At 36.7% G+C, this 18854-nt stretch overlaps 3 protein-coding genes across 3 annotated transcripts; 2 read left to right on the forward strand and 1 right to left on the reverse strand.

Annotated features, from left to right (window-relative positions):
* The first annotated feature begins 2446 nt into the window (after positions 1 to 2446).
* Positions 2447 to 3209, forward strand: LOC116251295 (uncharacterized). Its single transcript, XM_031625465.2, has one exon. The coding sequence runs from the start codon at positions 2529 to 2531 to the stop codon at positions 2940 to 2942; it is 414 nt and encodes a 137-aa protein (XP_031481325.1). The 5' UTR covers positions 2447 to 2528; the 3' UTR covers positions 2943 to 3209.
* Positions 3210 to 5417: 2208 nt separating this feature from the next.
* On the forward strand, positions 5418 to 12669 carry LOC116250375 (MLO-like protein 1). Its single transcript, XM_031624003.1, has 14 exons — positions 5418 to 5540; positions 5706 to 5763; positions 6026 to 6255; positions 7471 to 7587; positions 8170 to 8224; positions 8348 to 8433; positions 9107 to 9181; positions 9277 to 9365; positions 9466 to 9515; positions 10655 to 10695; positions 11719 to 11928; positions 12048 to 12115; positions 12336 to 12396; positions 12499 to 12669. The coding sequence occupies exons 1-14, from the start codon at positions 5418 to 5420 to the stop codon at positions 12667 to 12669; spliced, it is 1434 nt and encodes a 477-aa protein (XP_031479863.1).
* A 2156-nt stretch (positions 12670 to 14825) lies between these two features.
* On the reverse strand, positions 14826 to 17387 carry LOC116251330 (cytochrome b561 and DOMON domain-containing protein At3g07570-like). The gene is made up of 4 exons (XM_031625531.1): positions 17174 to 17387; positions 16692 to 17085; positions 15455 to 15882; positions 14826 to 15165 (listed from the first exon to the last, which is right to left on the reverse strand). Exons 1-4 carry the CDS (start codon positions 17336 to 17338, stop codon positions 14926 to 14928), a joined length of 1227 nt encoding a protein of 408 aa, XP_031481391.1. The 5' UTR covers positions 17339 to 17387; the 3' UTR covers positions 14826 to 14925.
* Between the last annotated feature and the right edge of the window lie 1467 nt (positions 17388 to 18854).

Below are 18854 nucleotides of genomic sequence, written 5' to 3' on the forward strand. Positions count from 1 at the left end.
ATGTACTTTTAAGGTTTTTTTTTTTTTCAAAACCTTTTGAAGAGCACCCAATGAAATCATTTCTTGCCATTGATATTCATCAATAAAACTAAAAAGAAAGATAATGAAGAAGATCAAAGACAGCACCTACACTCAAACTTGCCAAAAGTGTCCTTGTGATTAAAAATATTTACATGTGAGTGCCCTTCTTGCCTTTGAATGCCCTTCTTCAATTAAAGACTTATGTAATTGTGTCCTCTCTGGTTAAATTCATAGATCTCCAATCTCTACTACAAATAGGAGGTTTAAAAAGGGAAGGAAAGAGAGAGAGAGAGAGTGTGTGTCTCCTCCATCAAGCAGAAAAATATCTCCAAGTGAGTGGTGACCTCAACCAGGCTTCATCAGACAAATGTTAATTTTGATTTCAGGATTACATGCTTACAAGAAAATGGAGGCTAATTTTGTTAATTACATAGATGGAAAAGTGGAGAAACCTTTACAACAATTATGCCAAAAAAAATTGTGGACTAGGCAGTGGCAGAGCCACATGTTGGTAGGTGTGGGCAGTTGCCCACACTAGCCTTACAAAATTTCTTTATCTTCATACAAAGGCCTTCATTGCTGATTTACGCGGATTACGACCCTATAAGGTATGAAAGCTTTTGGATTATATAAGCTGCCTTTTGTTTAAGTGGTGCTACATGGCAGTTGCCCACACTAGCCTCTCAGAATTTCTTTATCTTCATACAAAGGCCTTCATTGCTGATTTATGCATATTACGACCCTTTGAGGTATAAAAACTTTTGGATTACATAAGCTGCCTTTTATTTAAGTGGAGCTACATGGCAGTTGCCCACACTAGCCTCACAGAATTTCTTTATCTTCATATAAAGGCCTTTATTTGCTGATTTATGCAGATTACGACCCTTTTAAGGTATAAAAGCATTTGGATTACTGCCCCTCAACTGGGACTAGGCTACATGTTTTGTCAACCTTTTGAAATGCCATGGCTCCCTGCTATGCTCTCATTTCCTATTCAATGTCCTTCAGTTTCTTCCCTTCGGTATGGAACAAAAGTTTGAGTCATCTTACCTGGAGCCATGGGTTTAAGTGTCCAAGCAGTGACGGTCTAGCCCTTTCTTATTGGAGCACTAGTGAATTTCCACAATACAATTATTTAAACATCAAGTACATGTATATTTGACATCAAATGGCATGTATAAGCATAAGAATGCCCTCTCAAGATGATATACTTGTTGTTTGGCAATTAATTATGCATGCCATTGACATTATGTAATGATTTATTGGCACACATTTAGCAAAAGGAGGCTCAAACCTAAAGTTGCTTGAGCGATATAGGGAGAGAGATTTATGAGTTCCTGCAATGTGACCATGACTAGTTGGGCCAGAACAACTTAGTCCACATGTATGATTGATGACCTACAAATATATCATTACACGTAGCAATTCACTTGAAAGGGTTTTCTATTTATGGTATATTGAATTACTTTGTTACATAAGCCTAAAGGGTTGTAGCATACTAGGCAACAAGGCGGTTCACTTCTTAAGGAGCTTGGGTTCAAATCCTGAGGTGGTTACTGTCTTATCCCAGTTCTTTCTTTCTGTGGACTATATGAGTCATGAAGCAAGTTATGTGAAACCCTTGGGTAGGGAGGAGAGTTGAAGTCTCTCCTAAGGGTAGTGGAACGAACCACTCACCTTTAAAAAAAAAATTGCTTTGTTACATGATACATATGTAAACTCAACTAAGTTCCTTGATTGGTACAATTAAAAATTTCCAAGTTTCCATTATAACCAAACAAAGATCATACTATAAACAAAAATAGATAAAACTCACTATAACTGGATAACTATATGGCAGCTCACAGTCAAGAGATTGGAAGTTTGAATCCTATGGTCACTTTCATGTTTTGGTGTTTTCTGAATTACATATGGTGGTAAGTGCAACACTCGAGTTGAATGATGTACCATACGTCTATCAAAAACCTTAAAGGTATAAAGATAAACGGTATAATGTACCAATAGTCCACTTGAATTGAATGATATACCATAAGATCTGCCCACTTAAGTGAAGCAAGCTACTACACTGATGTTTTATGTCGTAAACGGTTTTTTAAAATAAACATTAAAAGAAACTACAATAAAGCACTCGATCCTTGAGTGAGTTAAGAGGAGGCTGCTTTCCATGTTAGGCATTTCTGCCTTTTGAAAGGGGTCATTTTTTGGATTTCATTTTTTCAAAAATGAATATTTTTTTCTTATAATCAAGCTTTTTTTGTTCCTTTCTAACTAGTTATTTTCATTTGCATGTTGTAATAGTTCAATTGTGTACCAAATTTAAAATTTGTAGTAGATGCAGTTTCTTTGATTTTCATGGATCTCATCAAACACAGGAAATCATCCTTTTCCAACCTGTCCACATAAACCAAAGAACCGAAGCGACTTGCTATTCCACCTTTTCCAGACTTGAGATTTCTCGCCGGGTCTCAGACACTCAGTCTCCCTCTCTCGCTCGGTGCGTGTAAGCAATGGCGACATATTGCCTACGGCTCGCTCTGAGTTGCAGAAAGATATCAGCCGTGGTGGTGAGGGCGGGGACAGATTCCATCGTGGCCATGGCGGATTCAATGGAACCCGAGTTCCTACCTCAGTACAGGGCCAATGAGAACCGGATGCCACGCTGCAAAAGCTTCTGGGACGCAAAGGTCGCCTCCAAGGTCGGCGACAACTTGGGCAGCAGGCTCTCCGGGATCAGCGTCTCCCACGTGGAGGTGGACGCGGACGAGGAGGCATCCCGCCCCCTGCATTACCGAAGGAACGTTGCCCCCTTCTTCGATTCCTTGCAGAGGAGGGGGATTCGCGTCCATGGATTGCAGTGCTCACCACCGGAAACGGCGACGACGACGACGACGACGGTTAATCGGGAAAAATTCGAATCATAAGGTGATGGCTGGTCTGGGAAGGGGAAAAGGAAACAGTATGTCCATGTTGCGTTTCGTAAACCCTAGGTTTCCTTTCTCCCTCGTTGCAGAACCAGCCGTGTTTAAATTTGCTACTCCAGTTAGAAAACTTACAGGAAACTCAAATATTTTCATTCTTTGGATAAAAGCTTTTGTACGAGTATCTTCCACATGATGGGTGATTGAATAAAAATGAAATGCCCATTTTTCCAATGTAAAGTTATGTTAAATTGCAAGAAAAAACTCTGCATCGACCATCTATTCGCTGTTTCCAAATCCCTTTTATGTGTTCGTTGAAACAATTTGAAGTTTAACCACGTAGATGGCATTTATCTGCTTCAGATTTGAAAACAACTTGCAACTTTAGAAGGACGCTCATATTCATCCTTGTAAGCGAAGAGCTTTGGATTTTCCAGGCTAATGCATGCTCTGGTCCAGGATTCGAAGCTCCGCTTCAGTGTTTAACGGATGTACATGGAAGATTTTGCAGTCGTAGGCCATTCAGTAATCCCAACTACCAATGTCTGAGTAGCGAACATGGCAAGAAAAACAGAGGATTGTATTAGTTTTACAGCTTTTTGGAAAGGAGGGATGACCAGGCGTCTATTTCTTTTCCTTTTTTCTTCAACAATGGGGAAGAATCACCGGTTTCTTGGCATGTTTCCAGGACTCTGTTTTGCAAACAAAAATGGTGAACAAGATGACGTTACATTTTTGAAACAAGAATATGGTATTCTTCAAACGTCTTTTTCATTTTACGAGTCAATCTTGATTCGTTCGCATCCTGACTCCTGAGTGGCAGAAACTGACTGTTTAACATGCATGTTGCTGCAGGTTCCCTTGCATCCTTTGGTCTTCTGTGTACTTCACCATCACCAGACCGTTTAACCCCACTTCTCCAAACCATGAACCGTCACACTTGCCATAACTCATAAGACCGCCCATGGAATTCCGAAATAACAGACTTGGAAACAAGCCTTTACATGACATGCAAACTGTCGTTAACTGTCCTGCAATGTTGCACATTCTTGCATCCATCAACCAAAGTAACTTAAGCTATCATCCACAGATTATGGTGTTAATACAGTTGTGGATATCAAAGCAATCGTTTAGAATTTAGATACTTCTGGGCAGGCTAAGTACCATACCTGGCTATCTTACACAGCTAGTACTGGAATTAACATGTCTAGAAGCATTTCTTGCTTCTGACAACGATCATGGTTCATGATCTCCATTAGTGGCCTCCATATTTTGCTCGCACCAAGAGCACTTCAGCACCTAAACAACAGAACAAACATTTATAGAGAATGATTTATCAATTTAAAACTGCCAAACATAGGTTGGCTAGCTAGTGTAGGAAGGATATGTATGGGAGGAGCCGCTGTCCCAACATTTAGCATAAAAAACACACACACCCATTGAAGATGCAGATAGATAGTGAATTTGAAATGACCAAAATGTCCAAAGAAGGCTCTTTCCCAATAAAGGCAAAAATGGAGGGGAAAGATGTATCAGACATATGAAATCTCGACACTTAACACGTAGAAAGTCCATTATAATATGGAACATTAATAATATGGAACATTAAGGGACGAGCATGCACCCCATTAATCAGAACAATGACATTGATCGAACGATCGAACTTCTTCATACTCATCAACTACTAAGTCAGCACGTCATGTCATGACATGTGAATACTACTCCACCAGTACCACTGGCTGTCCTAATATTCTTAGAACTTGGTTTGAGGGACAAAAGAGATGCCTAGCCCTCCTTAATACATATATAATTCGGAGATGAGCCCCTAAACATGCTCAAATTTATGCTTTAATATGGGCATGATGATTAGACAAAGCTTATTATATATATAAAAAAAAGTCTTAAAGGTTAAAGGTTTTACATAGAAAGTGGTTTCCCCAGGGGGAGAGACAGACAAGACAAAGCTCATAATCTCAGCTCTAACTAGGGGCGGAGTCAAGGTAGGACCTGCATGAGCCTTGTCCCCATATTAAAAAAAAATTAAAAATTTACATGTAAGTTTTTAAAAAAATTTACTTGTTCTATATAAAAATTTCGAAAAATGATATTTCGGCCCTAATCAAAATTTAAAAAACTTTAATTCGGCCGTCTTCATAAAAAAAAGTTTCTGGTTGGCTCGAACCTATTAATTGGTTCTCAAGCTAACTAGACTTGTTTAAGATTGATCTTAAGCCCATAATGTATGAAGTAGGGCCTATTTATCATAAAGGTGATTGAGCATACCAGACCTAAAACATTGAATAATAACATAAAAATGTCAGAGAATTAGACGTGCATGGTTGATCCATTTGGAGTGCAGTGAAGGACCCCTTTGATATACATTGAAAACGAAGTCGTCGGAAACTTAGACGTGCGCGGTTGATCGTCATATATAATAAATATGGGCTTGTTTCAGAGAGAGAGAGAGAGAGAGAGAGAATGGCTGCTGGTTCAGGAGGAGGTGGTGTGGAGACGACGCCGACTTGGATCGTAGCGTTGGTGTGTTCTGCCATCATCTTCATCTCCATCTTGGTCGAGAGAATCCTTCATCATCTCGGCAAGGTAATCAAGCCTCGATCTTCTTCAACATAATTAATTGGATTCTCTCTTTGTCTGTTTCATTGTCACCCCACAATTCTGCGAAGGCAGATACCAGCTCAGATTGATCAGAGTTAATTATCAATCTAGTTAGTTAGTTGAAGAGTTTATCCATTTTGGCTGTTTCAGAGATGGAAGAAGAAGAATAGAAAGGCACTTCATGAATCGTTGCTTAAAGTGAAGGAAGGTACCCCAGTTTGTTTCCTCTTAAATTTCAGGCCTGTAGTAATTTCTGTTAGTTCTTCTTTTGAAACGACACTGACGGGTGCAATTGAATGCATGATAAACTTTTTAGTTTTTATTGTTTTGCTATTTTTTCTCTTCTAGGCTTTGAAAAGTCATGAATATATATATATATACACACACATTAATTTCTATAGGCTCTTGATTTTGCTCTTCTCCTATTAAACTGACCTTTACTTACATTGATTGCGTACTTTGTTCTGCAGAACTGATGCTGTTAGGGTTTATTTCCTTGATGCTTGCGCTCTTCCAAGGGGCAGCAAGCAGCATATGCATCCCCGAGAGTGCCACCAAATACATGCTTCCATGTAAAGCAGCAGATCCAAACCCACCAAAGCAAATGCATTACCAAATCAATCTTAGTGCTTCAAATTTCATGGGTAACAAGAGACGCCTCCTTGCTGCGGCAGCAACCACTGACGTCTGTGCAAGAAAGGTATATATATATATACTTATATGCATCAGTATATATAAGATTTGGATTGGATATGTATTCATTTTACTTCAAATAAATTGGATATATATGAAAATTTTAACATCCAATTAAGAAGTCATGCGGTTTCGGATTTAAGAAATAACACCTGATTTGATCTTAAATAATCATTCAAAATCTATACATCTGAAAGCCGGTTCCTCATGGAGGATCGTAATCCGGCTTAGACTCGGTTTTGAATTTAAACGTCGAACTTGGATCGGAGTCAAACTGTAAATTTAAATGTCGGCTTCGAGTATAATATGGGTTCTTCCTGGTTCACATTTGATTCGTTCGAATTTGATCCTCATTGGTGCTTCTTTTTTAAACTGCAAAAAGAGGAAACATGAACGCTGGTTGATGAGTGTCTTGCTTCTCACCCAAGTCTTGAAATAACTCTCTACCAAAGGGCCCCCGAGCCCGAAAAAGCCAGCCAAGTGAGCTTGATTAGTTTTTTTTAATAATAATAATATATATTTTATTATTAAAAATATATTTTATATTTAAATAATTTTACTTTATATTTAAATATTTTTTAATTTTAATTGGGCTGCTTAGGCTGAGGTATCGGGTATCAGGCTAGGGCCTAGGCTTCCGCTTGGGTTTCGGGCATCGGGCCAACCCTGACCAAGTCTGTTTGCGAACCATATGTTAGATGTGTAATAGAACAGCCAATTTTACTTGCATATGTTCTGCCAAAGGTGAGGTGCTCAAATTCCAGACCAAAAGAAAAAAATTAATTAAAACACATTTTTCAGCAAATAAAAATCCAGATTCACAAATACAAGCTTGCAATACACAAGAAACGTTATCTCTTATATTGGGACCTCATGATCTACAGTATAAATATAAATAGATAAATTATATATGTATATATATAAGGAAATTAAAATCAGCTGGCTGCCGGATGTTGTTAGATGACTAATTAATATTTGAAATTTGCCACTAAAAACGCCACAAAACTATCACTAGAACACTACAAAGTGCTACTAAACACATCATTAATCATTGCTAATATTTTATGGCTAAAGGTTTTTGGTGTTAGATTTTAAAAATTTTAACCATACAGTAACATTAAGTAGCCGACTGACTATATATATATATGTGTGTGTGTGCGTGTACGTGTGTGTGTTTTCTTCTAATCATCTAATGAATGGCATTTTTTTTTTTTTACAATAGGGGAAGGTTCAATTGCTGTCTCTGTCGGCCATACATGAAATACATATTTTTATCTTCATACTGGCGGTTGCTCACGTAATATTCAGTGCTACCACCATCATTTTAGGAGGTTTAAAGGTAATTATAACTCTAAGAGGAAGTTGCAATATTTTTGCCCATACATCACCTATTGAAATTGGATATCGTTTGCTTCTATTCCCATCTCTCTCGCTCTTTTAGCATGTATTATGCTGAAATATTACCAATTTTTAAACCGATGGAAAATAAAATCATCGTCAGTGTTTATTAATGAAGGGATTCGTATGTAGGGTAACTGTCCTTGATATCATATGGTTCATACTAACTTCTTCTATAAACTGGTTTTCGACTGCTCAGCTGTTGAAGTTTTATATCTATTTCATAGTATGTGGTCACTCCATTGCCTTAAAATGATTATATATTTTTTAAACATATTGTATATAAGTTCCATATATGAACCATTGTTTATCATCATTTTACTATACATGCATGCGCTCTCTAATCTAAGTTTCAGTTTTTGCCACTGCATGTGTACTTATGAGTTTATGACATTCACTGATGTATGTGAATGTGGTTTCACTGATCTAAGATTTCACTTGCTTCTAAGAAGGATGGTCGAAAAGGGCATGCTCAATTGATAACGAGTTATTTTATTCAATCCATGCAATGTATTAATGTCAGATGCGCCAATGGAAAAGATGGGAGGAGTCCATCACAAGTGAGGACAGTGTGAAAGGTATCATGATCTCCTAATTTAAAAAGGCAGCGAAGTAAAAATTATGTAGTAGTTGTTGATTTCATGAGTCCAACGAGATGCGGTTGTGCCTTGCTTATTATGAAGCGACTACATGTTTTGCAGAGACAGGAAGTGAATTCACTAGCGTCCGGCAGCATGCATTTATTAAGGAACACTCTGTGGGCCATCTCCTCATCTTAAGTTGGTTGGTATATTACGGAACCCCATAAGGTTAAATTTCTATTTTACGTGTTTTGATATACTAAATGTATATCATAAAAAAATCTGACAAAGGTCTGATTGGCAGATCAGTGAAAGTTCAGTCTTTAGTTCCATTCTTGTAAGGACTAATCATCTGAAGTACAATAGTAGATGCATGATACTCTAGTTAATAGGCGTACTTTGTTTGTTTAGGTCCCGAAGCAGCCCTAAACCCTAAAGCAGAGGGAAAGAAAGAGGACTTAAGCCTCTTTCGAATCTCTCTCCCTTATATATATATATATATAAGCCCAAACTAGGTATAGACATAGCCTTAGACCTTGGAGGCAATGGGATAAACCGATAAGGTGAGAAAAAGTTTTGGCTTTGGGTGTAGTGGGACAACCCTCTCACTCACTCAAGTTTCCCTCCATTAACCACAATACTTTGTAGATGTAGCTATCAGAATAGTAGAATGCATCACCATCACAATGTTGACTGACATTGTAAACATTCTTGTGTTAACCATGGAGATACTAGCTATTACTTATTATAATTAGGAGATAGAAGGTCACTTTTTATTTGACGGGGTAGTAGGCTTATATTAGTAATGAGCATTTTTCTGTTTTACTATTGAACTTCATCCAACTGACTACTTTAACTAAATATTTTGTTGTCCTTCAGACTTCTTTTCTAAAGCAATTCTATCCTGGCGTTACAAAGTCTGACTACATCACATTAAGACTAGGATTCATTCAGGTGAATGTTTGGGAAAGTTTTTGCTAATACATGTAGCTAAAATATTATGCCATCTAATATATTTCTAGAATAATATTTGCTTGTTCTTATTATAGAAACATTGCCAAGGAAACCCAAAGTTCAATTTTCACAAATACATGGTTCGAGCACTTGAAGTGGATTTTAAGAAAGTTGTCGGGATAAGGTATCTTGATGTAACTTCTCAATGTACATAGATTATGTTCCCATTGGCACATTCTAACAATAATAGATGTTTGTTTTTCTTCCCTTTTTCTTTTTACCAGTTGGTCTCTTTGGATATTTGTGGTGATCTTCTTGTTATTGAATGTCAATGGTAAGTTTCATAACTTCAATAATGCTTTTCAATTTTATATAAACTATCATAGTTCTTATATTGGCGTAAACAAATGTTATTGACACTGAAAAGGAAAATGGACACTATATTACAAATTTATTGCATAAATAACATTTCAGAGACTTCTAGATCTTTTTCTCATAAAACAATTTTCATTTTGGAAAAGGAAATTTTCATTGACCTAAGATAAATCTCCCTACTTCTTACTGCCAAATATCACAAATGTATGCCCTAATGAACATGTGACAATAATAACTATGAATAACTAACTTTCATATAGTTTGGAACATGATGGTGAAGAACAAATAACCCAACCAGTAGGAGATGACTCCATTATTTTACTTTTTAAATGTTGATTCTGGTTTCATCTAGAGTTGCAACTAAATAGGGAATGTAAAAACTTTGTTCTTTACTGACTTTTGCATTACTTGCATCCATTAACAATTGATAATTTTGTTATGATGAATTCCACATGAAATCCTTTCAGGATAAAGTTGCAAGTTTCAAATATTCTTAAATGCATTAAAAATTTATTTTGTCCAAGTTTCAACCAACATTGTCTATGTGACCTAGTGGATGCTACTATAGTTGAGGTTATTTCTATTGCACTATGCATCTCTTTGACTATCTTGTGTCCTTGGAAATCTTTCTTTGTGGGATAGATTAATGGGATGTGAACCAATTGAGTAAACATGTTATTGATTATTCATTTCTGCTTTTAATTAGAAGAAAATATTTTATGAACACCATGGTATATGTCAAAACATTGTTTGCCATAGAAAACATTTTTCAATTTGACATATTAATGTCATATGATGCAGTTTATGCTATGGTTATCCTTGCCCAAAGGGAATCACATATGCTATGAAGGATATTCCAGTTCCTCATTAACAATGAAAATTTTAAGTTCATTAATGGTTTGTTAGTGAGGGAAACCTTCTACATTGTAAATGGCAAGGATTTGTTGCGTTTTTTGTGCCAAAAGCAGTTAGTTCATAAGCATCTCATAAAAGGATTTTAACAATCTTCCACCTTTCTTTATGATTTGCATTATCAAGTGCATGTATCAATAGATTTAATTTTTATGTCACTAAATTAATTGTTTTTCAATGTTTCAGGATGGAACATGTACTTTTGGATGGCATTTATTCCTCTACTAGTAAGAAATTCTTCAATAATATATTTCATCAAAATGTTCATTAAATGTGAATTTCTGACCTTTGATTGTTTATTTGTTGATCAAACAATATATCAATTTGATTGATACAATATATGTATGTTTCTTAATATTTTGCATGTCTTTAGGCATAATTGGCATAACTATTCATTGATTAGCTTAAAGGGTCTACATGTGCATTATTCTACATGTACATGGCACCCACATTACATTAAGTACTTATAGATGTGATTTCTTCATGCAATACTTAATGCATGAGCTTCAGTATTGTAAAAGTTTACATGTGAAATACTTAGAGAATCTGTCATCAACATTTAATATAATTAGGTCTATATTTTTATTTGTTTGCGTAACTTTCATCTCTTACTAACAATATTGCCTAATAGAATAACTTTACCATCAATTGCATGATAAGAGGCAGTAAACATGAAAACACAAGTAAATAATTGGTTGTATAACATTTGCAACAAATAGTGAAACCAAGATATTACCATAGTACTCTACCTCTTTAGTTTCGAGTTGTTCAAGGTCCTCATATAGTTGAAAAAGTTTTGAACAAGAGATTTATTTAACTTGTATTCCATGAATTCCAGTTGTAGCCACAGAAGGGACCATGAGCACTCTAGCAAAGATTAATATTTACAAGAAAAGTTTACGCTACATCATAATATTTTGGAATAGGAGAATGTTGCTTAGCATAATTCACATCTTTGAGAATGTATTGTTTCTTGAGAATGATACACATTAATATCCATATCATGACATGGTTTTTTCATCTCCATTTTTCATTCTTCTCATCTTATGCCTTCGTTAAGGCTTGAAAAGGAGAAATATCAATCTACTACAAAATAATTATATACAAGGAAGACTCTGACCAGTTAGAGGAATTCACATTAATGAATTTGAAGGAAAAAATAAGTAAATAAATTATTAACATTGCTCAACTGGAGCATGAGTTAATTTACGTAACAAAAACTAACAAGATTTGTCTCTGTGTTTTTTCAGCTCCTACTTGTAGTAGGTACTAAATTGGAGCATGTAATTACCCAACTTGCAAGAGATGTTGTCAACAAACACACAGCTATAGAAGGAGATTTGATAGTCCAGCTTTCAGACGATCACTTTTGGTTTCATAAGCCTCGACTTGTCCTCCACATGATTCATTTCATCCTCTTTCAAAATGCATTTGAAATTGCTTTTTTCTTTTGGTCACTGGTAAGAACCTTGAGGAAACACTTATCTAACAACTACCAAACTGGAATTCCATTTGTTAGATTTTAAATGGGTACTTGTATATGCATCATTTCAACGTAATGACTTTTTGGTGTACACAGTTCATGTTTGGTCGTGATTCATGCATCATGGGAAATACCAACCTTATTGCTCCCAGACTTGTCATTGGGTACTTTCTCTCTCTCCCCATTCCACTTATTATGTTTTATTGTGTTGTTGTCTTGTATATTTCGTTCTTTTATTTTGTTTTTACAGTTTGTTCTTGTATCTAGGAGACTTCTTGTCCTCAAATTTTGTTATGCATTCCCATTTTATTGGCTCTCTCTCTCTCTCTCTTCAAATGTGCTCCTACCATGGTTACAAACATTTTATGTTTTGAACATGTGCAGAATGATTGTTCAAGTACTTTGTAGCTTCAGCACTTTGCCACTATATGCAATTGTCACCCAGGTGATCTATTATTTTCGTATTGCTTTTATTACTCACTTGTACATCTATGTTTTTAGAAGGTATTCTCCTTTATTTACTTTTGTTTTTCCCTCTTTTGTAAAGATGGGAAGTTCATTCAAGAGGGCAATGTTTCATGAGCACGTACAAGAAAGCCTGGTAGGATGGGCCCAAAAGGCCAAAAAGCATAAAGAAGCTAAAGTGAACACCATTCGCCTGGGTGAAGGTTCTGCTTCTCCTGCAATCATGAGAAGTGATCCAAACAATGAACATTAAATTTAAATTACTATAAAAGCTTGATCTTTTAAAGGTCAAGCACCAAAATGTGTATGAAATTATTCTATTTGCATAGTAGCGGGGCTATGGTTTGTACACATATGGAGGAGGAAGCTTTAGATTGTTAAGTAGCATGTTGGAATACATAACTTGCAATACTACATCATGCTTCCAAACCTAATTTCAGTGTCTTAATTTTGATGAGAGAACTAAAGACATTCATATTTCGCTTACTGCCAAACAATTTAAACCTCCACCTTGTAACCAAAAATTTTGTGGCACTACTTCCATACCTATTGGGCTGTTCTAGATTTGTCGGAATAGAAGAATTCACTTTTAGGAACTGGATCTTGCAAAAATTGGATATAAAAAAAAATTAATATCAGATTAAAAAGTCGGGTCAGATTCAGATTTAAGAAATGACACCTGATTGGATTCAGATTCACATTTGGATATATATAAATATCCCATCGGATTCATATGTGGATCTGATTTAGTTTTGAACAAATATCCTAAATCCAACACCCTTACATTTTGAAAATCGAGTAGATCCGGTTCAAAATTCAGATTCAGATTCGGATGAATGTGAACGTAAAAAAATCAAATTCAGAATGGATTCAGCTTACGAAAGCAGATTTTAGAGTTCATTATAGTTTCATTAGGCGATTGCAATATACCTAGAATCATATAATTTTAGAATCAAAATGCTCAATTTTTAAGAAATTGGAATTATTAAATAAACTAAGTATTTTGTTTTCGAAATTGGGAAACTGAAACCTATAATTTTGAGTCCATTATAGTTTGAGAAAGAATTATGATTCTGAAATTTTTATTATTAAATCAAAATTCCAAAACATCAAACACGTCCCTAAAGAGTCCAAGTCAAAATTCTGGTTCTCCGATTTTTCCAGCAATAACTGCTGTCGATCGTCATGCAAACGGTCGCTGAGATTGATTTAACGTCATGTAATATTTTTATATGTAAACAATATTATTTTACAATTTTTTTTGTGGACAAATGACTTCTTTTAAGTTTTTATATATAACTAAAAGCATTTTTTGTTGTTGTGTATACAAAAACTTGCCTCAGCAACCAGCATCTATTGTTGATTGAATGCAAACCAACTCCAATATCAGATGGTCGTTGCAATCCAAATTAAATCGGCTCATTGAACAAATTTGAAATGTAGTTAATCTCATATTCAGACTATGGTTTCACGATTCAAATACTTTAGGTTGGCCCTAAAATTGATTCGTTTGCGTCTGCGAATTGGGAATGCTAGAAAGGCAAAATTAATGACCTTTAATTTGAAGGAGCTTTTGGTCTATTTATTATTGCATGAAAAGAAATAGCAAAATAGGGCGTTTGGTAACCGGAACACTCATGGACATGTTTACTTAGGAGAAACCCTTTTTGTTATAAACCTTTAACATCCTTTTTAACGTCGTACCCTTGTGCCTTTCAAGGTTTTAACGAACTTCAAAAACGCCCTGATGAATTCATGATACATTTTTTAACTTCTAAGAATAATGTGAGGTAGTACCTACACGATGGTTTTTGAACCTCTATATCTGATTTGAATTGAATATTTGACTGATTTGGTCCCGAGAAAAAAAAATTAATATCTGATTAAGAAATCGAATCGAATTCGGATTTAATAAATGGCATCCAATATGATTCAGATTCGAATATACATATTATCCGATCAGGTTCGGATGCAGATTCAAATCAGATTCATTTTTAGATAAATATCTAGTATCTAATACTATTAAATTTTGAAAATTGGCAAAATCAAACTCATATTCAGATATAAATATAAAAATTGGATTTCAAATTCAAATATTGACTTTTATTTATTCGAATTTGAATCCAAACATATGAATATTTGAAAAATTAGATATAATTAAAGATATATCCAAGTCTGAGTGACATTGACCCAATTAGATTACCCAATTAGATTGAGCCCCTTAAATTCTCTGCAGACTTTTGGAGTGTTCTCGTCAGCAAATGCCTCATAAAGATCACTTTAATGCATCTTTACAAGATAATTAAAGTTGGTATTCCTACTTTTATATGATAACTAAAACGATGAGCGATTTGGCCGTAGACGAAGCATCAATGATTCGGATCATAGCATACTGCTCATTCTGCTGAATGAAAGAAGTACAAAAGTACATAACGACGGGGGTGATAACAAAGAGGGACGGAAGAAAAAAGGAAAAACCGGTGAAAAGCAAGCTTGCAAATCGTCAAGGCTACTGAAAATATTTCGAGTAGATGCTCTTAACTTCCAGAACAGCTGAACCCGAGCCTAAGATTGCAAGAACAATGCCAAGGTATTCGTACCACGACTTTGGTTCTCTCGCCGCTTTGACGCCGTAGAAGACGTTGATCAAGCCAAGCAGAAGCGCAATTCTTCCAACCCAGTGGTGGTACCAGTTCCAGTATCTCCTGAACTTAGATGTCTTGTCTGGCCGGATCAGAAGTGCCGTAACCTGTGTAACAAAAGAAATATTATCAACAACTCACAAAATTTTTGTGAAGATACAAAGAAGGAAGAACATTGATTAAAATACAACAAAAAAAAAAACTGGTTTCTATAATACTCTGAAAGTTTAGTCTCTTATCTTGCATTTGAGGTTGCAGAGAATCGATCATGGGGTGAACATGTGAAAGGTAAACTATTGAAGAAAAAGAAAATGGCGACACGGAGCATCGACTAATAAGATTTGATTATATGGAAAGCTTTAAACTGGATGTATATAGATCAATTGTCGTAAGTACCTGAACGCAAGCAAGGCCAAAGGCCAAAATCCCGAGAACCTTATGTCCGTCTGCAACATTAAACTGGCCTTGTAAACTAAGTCCCGTGAGAAATCCGGCGATGGCCAAGCCGAACGCGGTCATCTGAAGAGCCAGGTGCGAATAGAACCAGCTCGGATCATGGTGCTTGTAGTGTCTAGCCGCTATGATACCGAGGGGTAGGAGAATGACCCAAGCCAAGACGTTGAGAACCCCGTGAGTCCTTTTCACCGTGAAAGATGAAGAACCTCCAGAGGCAAGCGAGGTCCGGGAGCGGCCGTCGAAGTCGCGCAGACCGTCACCGGAGCCGCCACTGGAGCCGCCACCGAAGTCCCCTGAGCGGCTGCCGGAATCGAATCCATTGTCATCAGATCCTCCAGACGCATTTGGGCTCGCCGAAGGACGTTTCGCTAGGGGAGCAAATTAAAGTCTCAAGTGAGGGAGGGAACGAACGCGGTATGCAAAGTATATGCGTTCACGAGACAACATTCATATCAAAGGCGAGGCGGCAAAAGATTGTACCGAGCGCCGAGTCGATATTAGTAGTTGCAAGGGTGGATGTAGAAAATTCTGATCAAGGGGCATTGGTTATAAAATTTTAAATTTTTAAAAGACATAATCAATGTGTAAATGTGAAAATAAACATTTTTTTGTAGGTTCGTATGGGCAATTGCCCACATAGCATCGACACCTAACTGCGCCTTGAGGGATGTTCCTTTTTAGTTTTTGGTATCTCTCTTCTTTTTAGTAGTAAAATGGTTATTTGGGGAAAAATTTTATAAACTTTTATACTTTTGTCCTTAAAGGGGAGGCCCTACTATTGGACAGATTCAATCTACTTTAGAAAAAAAATGGTAGTTAGGCTTTAGTTGGTTGGCTAGAGAACCTTTTAGTTGAAGGAGGCCAAAAGTTAAAATTTTAAATTCACTTTGTTACTGTAACACTATAAACGGTCAATTTTTAGGTGTTTATCAGAGACGTCGTTTACCATCAAGAACAATATGAGAGTATCCCATAAATCTGTCTCAATAGAACTAGTGTTCCACCACTATACTTCAACTTTTGGAGTATATTAAAAAAGAAAGTAGGATGGGTAGTTGGTTCGATCTAGTATGGATCATAGTTAGAGTTTGACAGCTCCCCTAATTTTACCTCATTTGAGATTCATAAAAAAGATGATCAAGTTAGCCCTTATTAGAAAGGAAATAACGATATATACCTTTGGAGAAGTCCAAAGTAGTGGAGACGTAGGATCTGTGCTGGTCCAGCATTCCGAAGACGTCCGGAATATCACCCCTTGGTCCTACTGCATATACCAGCGAAGACAGAGGCGTGGCCGCCTTGAGCTGAAAGGCTAGGTACACCCTCGAAGACTCGGACACGAACACCGGGTTCACCAAGTCCAGGTCGCCCTGGTCCGGCTGCACCGCCGACTGGCTGTATCCGCTCAAGGAGTACTGTTTGATCATTCCGGCACCGCTTCCCGTCGGCCAGCCTACGACGGCGCTGGTCCCCGGCATCCGGCCGCTGCTCGAGAATCCGATCCCCACCCATGAATTTGAGTCTGGTGCTGACAGCACGAAGCTCCAGAGCCCTGGCTTAGTCTCCTGATACTGCACATACATACATACACACATAATATACGGTCGACGGTTCACTGTATGAATACGCAGGATGGAGTTTAGTTTAGTTTGCACTTACTCTTAGGATGAAGTCTTCGGAGCTCCAAACTGATTGGCAACTGAGTGAAGTGGTGTTGAAGGAGAGAGATGAGCTCAGAGCCAGATTGGAACTACAGCCATCCTTCTGAGAGTTCACAGAAAGAAAGCACAACAAGAATGGTAATATAAACAGAAGGCTCCTCATCTCTCTCTCACTGTCTCTGTCTCTGTCTCTGTCTCCCCTCCAAAGGGTGCAGGTCTCACAGGGGATAAGCCCTACTGCTTAGAAGGGTCTTCTTATAAAGAGTCTGTTGGCCAACCCCTCTCTCTCTCTCTCAATGTGTTAAGGAATGGACATGCATCCATATCAAGAGTGCTCTGGTTGATGGGTCCAACAACCATAGACTCCAGAAATTTAGATCTGCAGGGGACCCATCAACCTTGGTTTGGTTACTTCTTCGCCTACCATTTTGCATATTGTGCTCCGAATCTCTCTCTTGTGAAGAAAGACGTCAACTCTCTGGCTGTCCAACTATCATCTACGTCAAGTCATTTGGCGCATATTGCCTTGACTCTATATCAGTTGTAGCTTACGTATACATCGCAGTCAACAGCCTGAATTGGCCTGTTTGAATCGGATTGGTGACTAATTTAATTGGTAACCTACTCAAGAGTTCGATGCGTTAGATTTTAACTATTTTAAAATATGCAATACTTTTTATTTTTAATTAACTTCTATATATCTTTAAATATTTTTGGTCCATTCACAACCAATTTAGCTATAAAAAAACTATTTTTCTAGATAAGCAGGAGGTTAACAACCAATTTAAAAACTTTTTTTTTCTCTCTCTTCTCCACTAAATTTCCTAAATCTTCTATTTGCGTCTTCTTCTTACGGCGGCAAGAAATTGCCGCAACAACCAAAACATTAGTCAAAACAACTCCTTGTTTATTTAACTTGTAGTTTATAAATTAATAATCTTAGTTATCGTTTGTTGTAAGTTTGAAATAAGATATTTGTCGTAAAATAATGCAGTCACTAGAGGACAAGCGATGCACAAAAGAAAAGTAATTTTTGGAGACAGAGGCGAACGACCAACAACAGCAGAAGTGTATATAAGTTGACGCTTCTGAAGTTTGAAATGTAGAAAATCCCCAAGTGGTTCGGTTTTGAAGCATGTTTATCAACACAAATATGACGCTATCCATGAAATTAGAACTAATTTGTATAGATTTGAAATAATTTTCTATGAAAAATAAGTTTCTAAACAAATAAGATGCATACTCTATGAGCCTCATGCCTTGGGGATGTCCATGGATTCGATTTGGAACTTGGAAGGAAACCCACTTAAGTTCTAAATCACTTCAGTATTCAAAATGTTTTGAAATTTAAAGTTTTCAAATTTTGAGAGGGACGGAAATATCATTTTTCAAAATTTTTATATAAAACTAGTAAAATTTTCACAAATTTAAATTTAAAAAAAAATTGAGGTGGTGCTAGGCCCCCCCTGGCTCCACCCCTGCCTTAATTGAAAAGCTCTTGTAGATGAAGATTAAAATTAAATATTAGGTCAGATATATTAAGGTGGAGAATTGCCTATACTGTTACTAATCCATTGAAGTTGGGTTGTTCAAGCAATGGCAATTCCAGTCACATCTAGGGGGAAAGGAGGATGTGCTTCGACATGTTGGGAGTATCTCCTTCCTCCTAGTCGCATATT

The sequence above is a fragment of the Nymphaea colorata genome, chromosome 3 (assembly GCF_008831285.2).
Source record: "Nymphaea colorata isolate Beijing-Zhang1983 chromosome 3, ASM883128v2, whole genome shotgun sequence".
In the NCBI taxonomy this organism is placed as follows: domain Eukaryota; kingdom Viridiplantae; phylum Streptophyta; class Magnoliopsida; order Nymphaeales; family Nymphaeaceae; genus Nymphaea; species Nymphaea colorata.

Bases quoted from the DNA above. Each gene is read 5' to 3' on its own strand.
- LOC116251295 (XM_031625465.2), top strand. From the start codon at position 2,529: ATGGCGACATATTGCCTACGGCTCGCTCTGAGTTGCAGAAAGATATCA.
- LOC116250375 (XM_031624003.1), top strand. From the start codon at position 5,418: ATGGCTGCTGGTTCAGGAGGAGGTGGTGTGGAGACGACGCCGACTTGG. The intron at 9,366-9,465 runs GTATCTTGATGT...TCTTTTTACCAG, and splicing joins AAGAAAGTTGTCGGGATAAG to TTGGTCTCTTTGGATATTTG. The intron at 9,516-10,654 runs GTAAGTTTCATA...TCAATGTTTCAG, and splicing joins CTTGTTATTGAATGTCAATG to GATGGAACATGTACTTTTGG.
- LOC116251330 (XM_031625531.1), bottom strand. From the start codon at position 17,338: ATGAGGAGCCTTCTGTTTATATTACCATTCTTGTTGTGCTTTCTTTCT. The intron at 17,086-17,173 runs GTAAGTGCAAAC...ATGTATGTGCAG, and splicing joins CCGAAGACTTCATCCTAAGA to TATCAGGAGACTAAGCCAGG. The intron at 15,883-16,691 runs GTATATATCGTT...TTGCTCCCCTAG, and splicing joins TACTTTGGACTTCTCCAAAG to CGAAACGTCCTTCGGCGAGC.